Source organism: Salvelinus alpinus, chromosome 24, assembly GCF_045679555.1.
Source record: "Salvelinus alpinus chromosome 24, SLU_Salpinus.1, whole genome shotgun sequence".
NCBI classification, from domain to species: Eukaryota; Metazoa; Chordata; class Actinopteri; order Salmoniformes; family Salmonidae; genus Salvelinus; species Salvelinus alpinus.
In genome coordinates this window covers 137,025-151,624 of record NC_092109.1, presented here as the reverse complement: position 1 = coordinate 151,624, position 14,600 = coordinate 137,025, and the positions used below count along the sequence as shown (strand labels likewise).

Sequence of the window (14,600 nt, the reverse complement as noted above, 5' to 3'; positions counted from 1 at the left end):
CCCCTCAATACGGTGCAGTCGTCCTGTCCCCTTTGCAGAAAAGCATCCCCAAAGAATGATGTTTCCACCTCCATGCTTCACGGTTGGGATGGTGTTCTTGGGGTTGTACTCATCCTTCTTCTTCCTCCAAACACGGCGAGTGGAGTTTAGACCAAAAAGCTCTATTTTTGTCTCATCAGACCACATGACCTTCTCCCATTCCTCCTCTGGATCATCCAGATGGTCATTGGCAAACTTCAGACGGGCCTGGACATGCGCTGGCTTGAGCAGGGGGACCTTGCGTGCGCTGCAGGATTTTAATCCATGACGGCGTAGTGTGTTACTAATGGTTTTCTTTGAGACTGTGGTCCCAGCTCTCTTCAGGTCATTGACCAGGTCCTGCCGTGTAGTTCTGGGCTGATCCCTCACCTTCCTCATGATCATTGATGCCCCTCGAGGTGAGATCTTGCATGGAGCCCCAGACCGAGGGTGATTGACCGTCATCTTGAACTTCTTCCATTTTTTAATAATTGCGCCAACAGTTGTTGCCTTCTCACCAAGCTGCTTGCCTATTGTCCTGTAGCCCATCCCAGCCTTGTGCAGGTCTACAATTTTATCCCTGATGTCCCTACACAGCTCTCTGGTCTTGGCCATTGTCGAGAGGTTGGAGTCTGTTTGATTGAGTGTGTGGACAGGTGTCTTTTATACAGGTAACGAGTTCAAACAGGTGCAGTTAATACAGGTAATGAGTGGAGAACAGGAGGGCTTCTTAAAGAAAAGGTCTGAGAGCCGGAATTCTTACTGGTTGTTAGGTGATCAAATACTTATGTCATGCAATAAAATGCAAATTAATTACTTAAAAATCATACAATGTGATTTTCTGGATTTTTGTTTTAGATTACGTCTCTCACATTTGAAGTTTACCTATGATAAAAATTACAGACCTCTACATGCTTTGTAAGTAGGAAAACCTGCAAAATCAGCAGTGTATCAAATACTTGTTCTCCCCACTGTATAAGGTAATTCAGATTTTGTACACAGACATACTCATATCTGCAACAGATATGTATAAGTTAATATTGTCTCCAGAGAAACCTACATTCAAATAAATATTTTTTCATTGTCTCACATCAGATAGCGCATTGACCGTATGCACTGATCTGTCTGATAACTCGCAAACACTCATGAGACACACGCAAACACTCATGAGATAGATAAAAATAAGTTTGGCTACAATATGCTGTCCTTACATTCGAAAATGTTACCAAGGTGACATCATCCACTGAACACCCCTTTCATCCTCAAAAGAGTAATTCTTACCTTAAAACTGCATATGGCTGGGATCCCGTTAACGCCAAATTCAAAACAACAGAAATCTCATAATTAAAATTCCTCAAACATAGAAGTATTTTACACCATTTTAAAGATAAACGTGTTGTTAATCCCACCACAGTGTCCGATTTCAAAAAGGCTTTACGACGAAAACACCCCAAACGATTATGTTAGGTCAGCACCTAGTCACAGAAAAACACAGCCATTTTTCCAGCCAAAGAGAGGATTCACAAAAAGCAGAAATAGAGATAAAATTAATCACTAACCTTTGATGATCTTCATCAGATGACACTCGTAGGACTTCATGTTAGGCAATACACGTATGTTTTGTTCGATAAAGTTCATATTTATATCCAAAAAGTCTGAGTTTACATTGGCGCGTTACGTTCAGTAGTTCCAAAACCTCCGGTGATTTTGCAGAGAGCCACATCAATTTACAGAAATACTCATAATAAACATTGATAAAAGATACAACTATTATGCATGGAATTATAAATAAACTTCTCCTTAATGGAACCGCTGTGTCAGATTTAAAAAAAGCTTTACCGAAAAAGCACACCATGCAATAAAATGAGTACAGCGCTCAGACAACAAATCAAGCCATACAGATATCCGCCATGTTGTGGAGTCAACAAAGTCAGAAATAGTACTATAAATATTCACTTACCTTTGATGATCTTCATCAGAATTCACTACCAGGAATCCCAGTTCCACAATAAATGTTTGATTTGTTCGATAAAGTGCATAATTTATTTCCAAATACCTCGTTTTTGTTCACGCGCTTAGCCCAGTAATCCAAATTCATCACGCACGAGCAGACGAAACGTCAAAAAGTTCCGTTACAGTCCGTAGAAACATGTCAAACGATGTATAGAATCAATCTTTAGGATGTTTTTATCATAAATCTTCAATAATGTTTCAACCGGAGAATTCCTTTGTCTGCAGAAACGCAATGGAACGCAAGCTAACTATCACGTGAACGCGCATGGTCAGCTCATTGTACTCTGCCAGACCCCTGACTCAAAGAGCCCTCATTCCCCCCTCCTTCACAGTAGAAGCATCAAACAAGGTTCTAAAGACTGTTGACATCTAGTGGAAGCCTTAGGAAGTGCAATATGACCAATATCCCACTGTATATTCGATAGGCGATGAGTTGAAAAACTACAAACCTCAGATTTCCCACTTCCTGGTTCGATTTTTTCTCAGGTCATTTATACTCACAGACATCATTCAAACAGTTTTAGAAACTTCAGAGTGTTTTCTATCCAAATCTACTAATACTATGCATATCTTAGCTTCTGGGACCGAGTAGCAGGCAGTTTACTCTGGCCACCTTACTCATCCAAGCTACTCAATACTGCCCCCAGCCATAAGAAGTTATAAACATTTGTCATGAAAAAGTCTTCACTACCTAACTCTTCATCTAGCTAAGGTGTTTTGTGGTGGTGGAATCAATATTTATTAAATTCAAAATGTGCATGAAAATTTGCTTGCTAATGCTAGTGTCTTCTTGCTGTCTGAACCAGTCTCAAATCAATCCATGTGGAAGGAAAGGCGGGATGCTAACAATGCCAGTTCACACACTCAATTCTGAACACTCCCTCTAGCTAGTTTAGTGAAGTTCTAGCTATGCATGAATTCGTTTTCATGATATCTGTTCTGCCGTGATAGTGCGCTGACTTCTACAGCACAGTTGACTGGTCTGTGCGACGTTATCGCATTGGCCTAGAGTTCTGTATTGCAGTTCTGTTAAGTATTTATACCATTGGCAGACTTTCTATACCATTAGCAGATTTTTATACAGTATATCAAAATGACCCCAGTCTGTAGTTTGTCGGTTAATACAAATTATTTCATTTTTTAACCTTTAACATCAATTGTCAAAAAATGCATAAATTCTTTAATTTTTGCATATTTTGTAATTTAGACCCTAATTTACATCATCTGAAGTGTATGTCTTGTGCCCGCCATCGGTTGAGACACAGCATACTCTTGAATACAGGGTGGATGTCATTTCAATCATAGAAATATAATTCAGTAGGGTGGCGCGGTGGTCTAAGGCACTCCATCGCAGTTGCTAACTGTGCCACTAGAGATCCTGGTTCTAGTCCAGGCTCTGTCGTCTCCCGGCTGCGACCGGGAGACCCATGGGGCGGCGCACAATTGGCCGAGCGTCGTTAGGGGAGGGTTTGGCCGGCAGGGATGTACGTGTCCCATCGCGCTCTAGCGATTCCTGTGGCGGGCCGGGCACATGCACACTGACACGGTCGCCAGGTGTATGGTGTTTCCTCTGCTTTCGGGTTAAGCGGGCAAGCAGTGCGGCTTGGTTGAGTCGTGTTTCGGGGGACGCATGGCTCTCGACCTTCGCCTCTCCTGAGTCCGTATGGGAGTTGCAGCAACGAGACAAGACTGCAGCTACCAATTGGATACCACAAAATTGGGGAGGAAAAAGTGTTAAAAGTTTTTTTTTTTAATTGCTGGTACACAATTTACATTTTAAATAGAATTGAAATTTAAACTTCCAATTACTACCACAAAGATTGCTGCCGGTCCACCACTATTGAATATCAACTTAAAGAGATGCTGCCTTTAAAAAGCAACAAATCCCTTCATGGCATCGATATGAGTCAGGAACCGTTATTCTAGTATCAAATTTTACTACAAAGCGTAAACAGAATCATTTTGGTCAGTCAGTCTGGTCTAAAACGGAGTTTGGAACATCTGTGCGCCACAACGGGTAAAATAAGGTTGGGTTTTGATTTAACAATGTCCATTTGCCCACTAACATGAGGTGAACAGCTGCTGTGGTTGCTCTCGATCCAATACCATAGACAGTGAGACAGACCTGCCCAGCAGTTCCGACTTTGTTTACAAAGACAATACATTGCAATTTTTTTTTACTGGAGAAATACTGCACCAAACACCCTAGTTAAAGTAAAATTGCGCAATTAACATCCTCGGCCAAAACGTAAATTCAAGAAATCTGTAATTAATTTAATCTGCGATTCATTCTGGGGATTTTGAGAAAGTGAAATAGGCTTCCGTGTCTACAGTGTCTCATGGGGGATGAACATCTTTAACCAAACGCGGAATCAGTTAGAAAACACACCTACCAGACTGAAGTCTAGTTTTTCTTATGAGCAACAGAATAACACACGTGTCAATCGGCGTGTTCAGTGGCTCTTTAAATGGGAGTGTCTATTCTATTATCTATATATCTATGGTTTCAATAGGTTTCCTATAAAGTGTAATTTAAAACAACTGATATTCCCACTCAAGTCAACATTCTCTGATGTGTAAACCTCTAACCATCTTTGTGGTACCTTCCCAAAGTAGAAATTTAAATTTTAGTACATTTATCAGTTCCAAAAAGTCACTTTCTGACCAAATCTGAGCAAATATGTATGGAAGGTTTCATTCAAATCAAAAGGGGTGCAGTCAAAAAGTGATTGAAATCAAATGGAACCACCTTATAGATATCCTGAAAGAAAATTCTTCATTATGAAAATTCTGTTTTCAGATCCTGTGCATCCACCTGAAACGTTTTCGCCACGGGGTGATGTACTCCTTTAAGATCAACAGCCACGTGGCCTTCCCATTGGAGGGCCTCGAACTCCGACCTTTCCTGGCCAAGGACAACCCCTCCCAGATCACCACCTATGACCTGCTGTCCGTCATCTGTCACCATGGCACCGCAGGCAGTGGGTGACCCTTGACTGAATTACCTAACATTAAAGACTCCCTCCAGCTATTTTTGAAATGTTTGTTTGGCTGATATTGGTTGTGATTCACCGCAGCATAGTTATAGTGTGTCGGGTGTTTTCTTCATAGCTTACTATCTACATTTCTGCAATTCCATTACTCAACCTCTTTTTCACTGCCTCCCCCCTCTCTCTTCTTTCTTCTTCTGTCTTTCTCCACCTATTCTCTCTCTCTCTCGCTCTCTTCCCCTCCCTCCTAGGTGGTCACTACATAGCATACTGTCAGAACGTGATTAACGGTCAGTGGTACGAGTTTGATGACCAGTATGTAACGGAGGTCCATGAGACGGTGGTGCAGAATGCTGAGGCCTATGTGCTTTTCTACAGGTGAGACTTCAACCTTCATTATGTAAAAACACTTTATATGTTTTAATGTTTGGTTGAACTGAATAATGTATTTGATTTTGTGTATGTGTGTGTGTGTATACGTGTGCATGTGTGGGCCTGTGTCTGTGCATACACGCAGGCAGATTGCGATTTGAGTCTTTTCCATCTTACCGTGGAAATGCATTGTAATGCAGCCATCAATACACTCCTATCCCCCGTGGACTGGTTCGTATCTAAAACATCCATTCAGGCTGCAAAGGTGTCGATTCGATTTCCTCAACTAGATTGAATGGTGAGAAGGTGGTAAATAACAGGGAAAATATGCATACTTTCTTTTATGAAACACCATTTTCCACCACCATGCTAAAGTGGCTAATGCCTAGGAATGCTAGTCACGAATGTTGCGTATCGCGTTCAGCCAATCACGTTGCAGCATTCTGTTGTTTACCCCTGTCTGAACGCAGGGCGCAACATCAGGAAGTAGCATTAGCCACTAGCATGGTGGTGGAAAATGGTGTTTCATAAAGAAAGTACACATACTTTCAGTTTTCTTTTCTGCCTTCTCGCTATTCGATCTAGTTAAAGAGGAAATTTCCTTCGCCTCCAACCCCTTTCGATGCGTGGAATGGATGTGGGTAGGTCTACATAAGGGTGCTAATTTAAAAAGCTCTGACGAAGGCCGTGAGGCCGATGCGTAAAGCTTAATAAAGATCAGTGATACGATCAAAAGCAGTATGCGGGTTCCTTCTTCTTTTTCTTCATTTTATCCGGCTGTTGCCATGCACCTGCAAAGAAGATAGCTCAGATTTGACTTTACAAACAACAAGAGGGCTTAATTGGAGTTTATTTCTTCGGAGCCTAGACCTATATAAAATAACTTAACTGGCTGAGGTAGGCTATGAAGCTTAACAGCCTAATAGAAGTACAATTTTTTTTATTAGGTCTACTTACAATTGCAACTGGTCAAAAATGTAGCATCCTACATAAAACAATCATTTGAAGAAAAAAAGTCTGCACTTTCGAACTAAAACAATGTAACTACCGTAATTTCCGTACTATAAGCCGCTACTTTTTCCCACGCTTTGAACCTCGCGGAACAATGACGCGGCTAATTTATGGATTTTTCCCGCTTTCACAAATTCATGCCGCCAAAAAACTGAGCCCCGTCACATAATGTGACGTAAATCGAGCGCGCTCAAACTTCCCATCATTCTGATTACGGTAGTCATTTTGTCACCCTCATCATGGCAATGACACGGAGAAATGCATATGATGCAGCTTTCAAGTTGAAGGCGATCGATCTGGCTGTTGGGAAAGGAAATAGAGCTGCTGCACGGGAGCTTGGCCTTAATGAGTCGATGATAAGACGTTGGAAACAGCAGCGTGAGGAACTGACTCGGTGCAGAAAGACAACAAAAGCTTTCAGAGGGAAGAAAAGCAGATGGCCCGAACTAGAAAATGAGCTTGAAGACTGGGTCAACACACAGAGAGCAGACGGCCGAGGTGTTTCAACTGTGCAGATCCGACTGAAAGCCAAAACAATCGCCACCGCAATGAAGTTTGAGGATTTTAGAGGTGGACCATCGTGGTGTCTAAGATTTATGAGACGTAAAGGCCTGTCCATCAGGGTACGGACGAGTCTGTGTCAGCAGCTCCCTCCCGACTACGAGGAAAAAGTTTCAAACTTCCGCAAATTCACTGATGCAAAGATAGCGGAGCATTCCATCGACCCGCACGACATCATAAATATGGATGAGGTTCCTCTGACGTTTGACCTGCCTCTCACTCGGACTGTCAACAGGAAAGGCGAATCATCCATCACGCTGAAAACAACTGGGCATGAAAAAACGCACTTCACCTGTGTTCTGAGCTGCACGGCATCGGGAGAAAAGCTTCCACCGATGTAGATTTTCAAACGCATGACGATGCCAAAAGAAAAATTCCCGAGAGGAATTGTTGTGAAAGTCAACAAGAAAGGATGGATGACGGAAAGCCTAATGCATGAATGGCATACGGAGTGTTACGGCAAGCGACCGGGAGGATTCTGTCACAAGAACAAGGCATTGCTCGTGTTGGACAGCATGAGGGCCCACATAACAGATTCTGTGAAAGAAGCCATCAAGAGGACAAACTCAATTCCAGCTGTGATTCCTGGGGGCACAACAAAGTATTTGCAGCCACTCGACATCAGTGTAAATCGTGCATTTAAGGTGGCGCTCCGTGTTCAGTGGGAGGCTTGGATGACAAGTGGGGAGAAATCCTTCACTAAAACGGGCCGCATGCGAAGAGCAACTTATGGTCAAGTCTGCCAGTGGGTCCTGACAGCGTGGAGCAATGTCAAAAGATCCACTATCATCAACGGGTTTCGAAAGGCTGGACTGCTGCGTGTTGAAGAGGGCAGCATGAGCTCAGCGGGGAATTTGCCTCCGGATGAAAGTGACAAGAGCGACAATGAAAACGATCCAACATCGGATGAAGCAATTCTGAGGCTATTCAACTCCGACACCGAAGGAGATGACTTCAGTGGTTTCAGTGCACAGGAGGAGGAAGATAGTGACCAATGACTTTCTTGGTAGGCTACTGTTTACTGCTATTTTTTTAATTTTTGTTACAAGCCGTGTTTCGTTAAAGCCTATTTATTTTTGTTACAAGCCGTGTTTCGTTTAAAAGCCTATTTATTTTTGTTTAAAGTGTAAAGTTCATTTGTTTCAATGTACCGGTAGGCACCTGCGGCTTATAGACATGTGCAGCTTATTTATGTACAAAATACATATTTTTTTTTAGATTCAGTGGGTGCGGCTTATATTCAGGTGCGCTTAATAGTCCAGAAATTACGGTAAAAAGAAAGCGCGCATTTGTAATTCCCAAGCTCTAAAAGTAATTGGAAAGGTAGATACAATATATGTATACAGTATACAGTATATGTAATACATTTCTTACCGAGTCGTGATACCCACAGATTTGCCTTTGCCGATCGCTCATCATCTTCATTCATCTTCATTCATCAGTGAGTCAATGGCTAGAATAGTCATTGACTCACTCGCGCGTTGAAAAGGAACGAGCTCTGGAACTCCACCTCCGACAGGCAGTCAACATACAGTACGTGATGGGTTCGTCAGGTTTTCGGTTCACCCTGACATTTCCATTCCTCTTCTGACAACAGAACTTGACCAACTGCTCACCAGGCACAGCAAGGGCCGCCCGGACAGTTCTGCTGTTCTGCTATTCCAAGGATGTGTAACCGAAGAGAGAGAGGCACAGAATACATAGCCTTCCCGCTGTGGCCATCTATTTCAGCACCGTTTCGCGCTGCTCTGAGACAAGCAGAAACAAAAAATGTCAAATATTCCATGATATTCTTAAGATATGTGTTGACTGAATATAAGCAAGTGATGTCTGCTAAATAATCAAGTTAGGTTTCTCCAGAATTAAATCATTCTAAATAACTGGCTTGATTTACAAATTAGTGAGAGTGTCTCACCCCATGTTCAAGAATCCCCAAAATGCCGTTACTTTTTAAACAAAGCGATTATTCTTAATTAATTTAGAATTATATGAAGGCCCCTTAGATATTCTCACAGATCCTAATGGAAAATGCCCCTTAGATATTAATATATAGTCCTCCAATCCTCTAAATGTAATTATTGGCGGAGAGTTACATCATAATTTATTTATATTTTTAGATATACTGTTTGTAACGGCTGTCTAATTCCTCCTCCTCGGATGAGGAGAAGGAGTAGGGATCGGACCAAAACGCAGTGGTAGATGAATACATGAATGAATTTATTTAAAGACAAGACGAACACGAAAAAACACTTTGAAAAATTACAAAACAACAAAACGACGTAGACAGACCTGAACTTGAGAATTTACAATATAACACGAAGAACAGGAACAGACTAACCAAACGAACGAACACGAAACAGTCCCGTGTGGTGCGACAGACACAGACACAGGAACAATCACCCACAAACAAACAGTGAGAACAGCCTACCTTAATATGGTTCTCAATCAGAGGAAACGTCAAACACCTGCCTCTAATTGAGAACCATATCAGGCAACACATTTAACCCAACATAGAAACACATAACATAGAATGCCCACCCCAACTCACGCCCTGACCAACTAAACACATACAAAAACAAGGAAAACAGGTCAGGAACGTGACACTGTTAAAAATTGTGTAGGTCTTATTTATTTAAAGAGCATGTTGAAGTTAGAAGCAAAAGCCTACAGAATTAGGCACTTCATTTTTTAAATCATTTAATTAAGGAAATGTGTTCATTTTGTTTATTAGGCTACTGTGCAGTCTACAATACATACTGTAGTTAACATGGGACTCTTCAAATACCGATGTTGATTTAGTTATGGATCCTTAATGAATTACTATGGGAATAAATATCACTAATTTACAGAAATATTGGAACAAAGTTATCTAATGAAGGCAAACCATTTAGAATCCTCCAATCCTGTAGCCTACTTCCAACCATCATGTTGAACAATCGCCATATTTTCCATTCCATCCTAACGGAAACCCAGAGGGTTTTGTTTTTTTGTTTTTCTCTGAATAGAAACACGAATCAAATTAATTAAGCCAGATTTCTTAAAATCAATCCCTTAAACTATGTCATTACAAAAAAGGTTTTAAATTCTCTGGTAATGCCAATACGGAGTACTATCTAATGTTTCTCAAAGATGCCATATCAAACTAGCAATAACTTGCAGTAACTGAAAAAATGGCTTAGAATGAAATGACGTGCCACAGAATGGTGTGCCGCAGCAAGGTCTGCCGCAGTATGACGCAACTTTTAAAGGAGGAACAACTGTCGGTAGAGTTATTAAAGTGAGTATGCATAGATAATAAACAGAGTAGCAGCAGCATAAAAGGGGGGAGGCAATGCAAATAGTCTGGGTAGCCATTTGATTAGCTGTTCAGCTGTTCAGGAGTCTTTTGGCTTCGGAGTAGAAGCTGTTGAGAAGCCTTTTGGACCTAGACTTGGCGCTCTGGTACCGCTTGCCGTGCGGTAGCAGAGAGAACAGTCTATGACTAGGGTGGCTGGAGACATTGACAATTTTTAGGGCCTTCCTCTGACACCGCATGGTATAGAGGTCCTGGATGCCAGGAAGCTTGGCCCCAGTGATGTACTTGGCCGTACGTACTACCCTCTGTAGTGCCTTGCGGTCAGCGGCCGAGCAGTTGCCATACCAGGTAGTGATGCAGCCAGTCAGGATGCTCTTATTGGTGCAGCTGTAGAACTTTTTTAGGATCTGAGGACCCATGCCAAATATTTTTCTCCTGGAGGGGAATAGGTTTTGTCGTGCCCTCTTCACATCTGTCTTGGCATGCTTGGACCATGTTAGTTTGTTGATGTGGACACCAAGGAACTTGAAGTTCTCAACCTGCTCCACTATAGCCTTGTCGATGGGAATGGGGGGAGTGCTCGGTCCTCATTTTCCTGTAGTCCACAATCATATCCTTTGTTTTGATCACGTTGAGAGAGAGGTTGTTGTCCTGGCACCACACGGCCAGGTCTCTGACCTCCTCCTTATAGGCTGTCTCATTGTTGTTGGTAATCAGACCTACCACTGTTGTCATCAGCAAACTTAATGATGTGTTGGAGTCGTGACTGGCCATGCAGTCATGAGTGAACAGGGAGTACAGGAGGGGACTGAGAACGCACCCCTGAGGGGCCCCCATGTTTAGTATCAGCTTGGCGGATGTGTTGTTACCTACCCTTAACATCTGGGGCGGCCCGTCAGGAAGTCCAGGATCCAGTTGCAGAGGGAGGTTTTTAGTCCCAGGGTCCTAACCTTAGTGATGAGCTTTGAGCTCACTATGGTGTTGAACGCTGAGCTGTAGTCAATGAAAAGTATTCTCACATAGGTGTTCCTTTTGTCCAGGTGGGAAAAGGCAGTGTGGAGTCCAATAGAAATTGCATCATCTGTGGATCTGTTGGGGTTGTATGCACATTGGAGTGGGTCTAGGGTTTCTGGAATGATGGTGTTGATGTGGGCCATGAACAGCCTTTCAATGCACTTCATGGCTACACACGTGAGTGCTAGGGGTCGGTAGTCATTTAGGCAGGTTACCTTAGTATTCTTGGGCACATTTTGGTATTACAGACTCAGACAGGGAGATGTTGAAAATGTCTGTGAAGACACTTGCCAGTTGGTCAGCACATGCTCGGAGTACACGTCCTGGTAATCCATCTGGCCCTGTGGCCTTGTGAATGTTAATCTGTTTAAAGGTCTTACCCACATCAGCTACGGAGACGGTGATCACACAGTCGTCCAGAACAGCTGATGCTCTCGTGCATGTTTCAGTGTAATTTTAGTAATTTAGCTCGCCTGATAGGCTTGTGTCACTGGGTAGCTCGCGGCTGTGCTTCCCTTTGTAGTCTAATGGTTTGCAAGCCCTGCCACATCCGACGAGTGTCAGAACCGGTGTAGTACAATTCGATCTTAGTCCTGTATTGATGCTTTGCCTGTTTGATGGTTCGTCGAAGGGCATAGCGGGATTTCTTATAAGATTCTGTATTAGAGTCTCGCTCCTTGAAAGTGGCAGCTCTGCCCCTTAGCTCAGTGCGGATGTTGCCTGTAATCCGTGTTTTTGTGTTTGTCCACAGGAAGAGCAGTGAGGAGTCGGTGAGGGAGAGGCAGAAGGTGGTGGATTTAGCTAGCATGAAGGAGCCAAGCCTGCTGCAGTTCTACATCTCCAGAGAGTGGCTGAACAAGTTCAACACGTTCACTGAGCCAGGGCCCATCAGCAACCACACCTTCCTCTGCCAGCACGGAGGTCAGTACTGTACTGGACCTAACACCACAACCCATCCTAAGCATCAACCACACTCGATCCATATAAGACCTGGGCTCACTTCAAGTAGTACTTGTTTTCTTTCAAATACTTTAAGCTGCACTTGATTGAGCTTCCTGGCGCAGTGGAAGCAGTAGAGTACTGAGTAGTCCCAAAAGTGCAAACTCTGTCCATCTGGTCTGAGGGCCTTTCCTGTTCAAGGTATTCTATTTCTGTCCTCACTAACCCCACCTTTAGGTTGAAAGTGGTTGAAAGCACAACCACTTTCAACCCCAATTGAACTAATCTCCTACTTGTGTTTTGTCCAGGGATCCCGCCCAATAAGTACCACTACATTGACGACCTGGTGGTGATCCTGCCCCAGAACGTGTGGGAGTACCTGTACAACAGGTAAGATGAGACTCGCTCCTCAGTCTGTCTGGCTGTCTGACTGGCTGTCAAACTTTTTATCTTCCTTCCTTTCTGTCTGACAGACTGACTGACTGACTGACATGGTGAAGGAGTTCAATGGTCTATAAATTCTGTCTTTTCTGTCTGTCTTCCTGTCTTTTCTGTCCGACTGTCTTCCTGCCCACCTGTCTGTCTGTTTGTCTGTCTGTTCATCAGACTGTCTGTCTAACAGACTGTATATCTGTCTCCCAGTTTTGGAGGAGGTCCAGCAGTGAACCACTTGTACGTGTGTGCCATCTGCCAGGTGGAGTTAGAGGCTCTGGCCAAACGCAGGAAGGTGGAAATAGACACCTTTATCAGGGTAAGAGTGTGTCAGTGTTTTTCTGCATCAAAAAGGGGCTTAAGTGGTTGGCATGGCACGGTCATTTTCATTCCTTTTTTTGTTGTTGCAGTTTTAAAGCACATTTCCTGCAATTCGGTACTGAACAAAAATATAAACACAACATGCAACGATTTTACTGAGTTGCAGTACATATAAGGAATCAGTCAATTGAAATTAATTTATTAGGCTGTAGTCTTGGGATTTCATATGACTGGGCAGGGGTGCAGCCACGGGTGGGGTTGGGAGGGCATAGGCCCACCCACTGGGGAGCCAGCCCAGCCAATCAAAATGAGTTTTTCCTCACAACAGACAGAAATACTCCTCCGTTTCATCAGCTTTCAGGGTGGCTGGTTTCAGACAATCCAGCAGGTGGAGGTCCTGGGCTGGCGTGGTTACTCATGGTCTGTGGTTGTGAGGCCGGTTGGACGTACTGCCAAATTTTCTAAAATGACATTGGTAGAGAAATGAACATTACATTCTCTGGCAACAGCTCTGGTGGACATTCGTGCAGTCAGCATGCCAATTGCACACTCCCTCAAAACTTGAGACATCTGTGGCATTGTGTTGTGTGACAAAACTGCACATTTTAGTGGCCTTTTATTGTCCGCAATACAAGGTGCACTTGTGTAATGATCATGCTGTTTAATCAGCTTTTTGATATGCCACACCTGTCAGGTGGATGGATTATCTTGACAAAGGAGAACCGCTCACTAACGGGGATATAAACAGATTTGAGAGAAATAAGCTTTTTGTGAGTATAGAACATTTCTGGGATCTTTTATTTCAGCTCTTGAAACATGGGACCAACAATTACGTGTTGCGTTTATATTTTGGTTCAGTGTACACATTCTGCCATGGACCTGAGAGAAAATGTTGCCGTTTTAAAGCTCATTTCCTGCAATTCTATGCATTTTGCCATGGCTAATGCTGTGTTCTTTTGCTCAAACATAATAACAAAATCTGTACAGATAAGTTAATTGTTTTTGGAGTTTTCAATTCTCCCTGACTTTCTAGCTTTTATTTTGGTGATTGTTAGTTCTCGAAGATAATATTCTAAAAGAAAATATATAGATCCATTAATATTTTCTAAATACGTTATGTGGTTTAGTCGTTTAAAGTTTACACAAAGCATTTTTCCATTTCATTTTTTAAAAACTGTTTAGTTATTAAGCGGCCCGCCCAAGGATTTCAATGGTCGAAAAACCCCTGTGTGTTTGTGCCCTCTCTCGGTCTCTCCAGTTGAATAAAGAGTTCCAAGCGGAGGAGGCTCCTACAGTTATCCTGTGTATCAGTATGCAGTGGTTCAGAGAGTGGGAGAGCTTTGTCAAGGGCAAAGACAATGGTAGGATTCTATGAGAATAGATACCATGCATTATAGTACCAACAGAAGCTAAGAGCTGAATTACCTCAGTACCTCAGTACACCATCATTATCATATTGTATCCTCTGTGCAGACCAGATATGCAATAATAATATATGCTATTTAGCAGGCGCTTTTATCCAAAGCGACTTAGTCATGCGTGCATACACTTTACTTATGGGTTGGCCCGGGAATCAACCCACTATCCTGGCGTTACAAGCGCCATGCTCTACCAACTGAGCTACAGATGAATAA

General features: G+C 42.8%; 1 protein-coding gene across 4 annotated transcripts in view; it reads left to right on the top strand.

The window, feature by feature from the left end:
* Positions 1-14,600, top strand: part of LOC139551976 (ubiquitin carboxyl-terminal hydrolase 20-like) — a 51,728-nt gene that overhangs the window by 22,556 nt on the left and 14,572 nt on the right. For all 4 annotated transcript variants that reach the window (XR_011670353.1, XM_071363302.1, XM_071363301.1 and 1 more), the window contains 6 exons: positions 4,832-5,012; positions 5,273-5,399; positions 12,026-12,195; positions 12,522-12,603; positions 12,856-12,964; positions 14,225-14,327. Coding sequence is in view for 3 of the 4 variants with exons in the window: in XM_071363302.1 (XP_071219403.1) it covers positions 4,832-5,012; positions 5,273-5,399; positions 12,026-12,195; positions 12,522-12,603; positions 12,856-12,964; positions 14,225-14,327 (772 nt within the window). In the remaining variant the exon portion in view is untranslated. The remainder of the gene's footprint in view (positions 1-4,831; positions 5,013-5,272; positions 5,400-12,025; positions 12,196-12,521; positions 12,604-12,855; positions 12,965-14,224; positions 14,328-14,600) is intronic.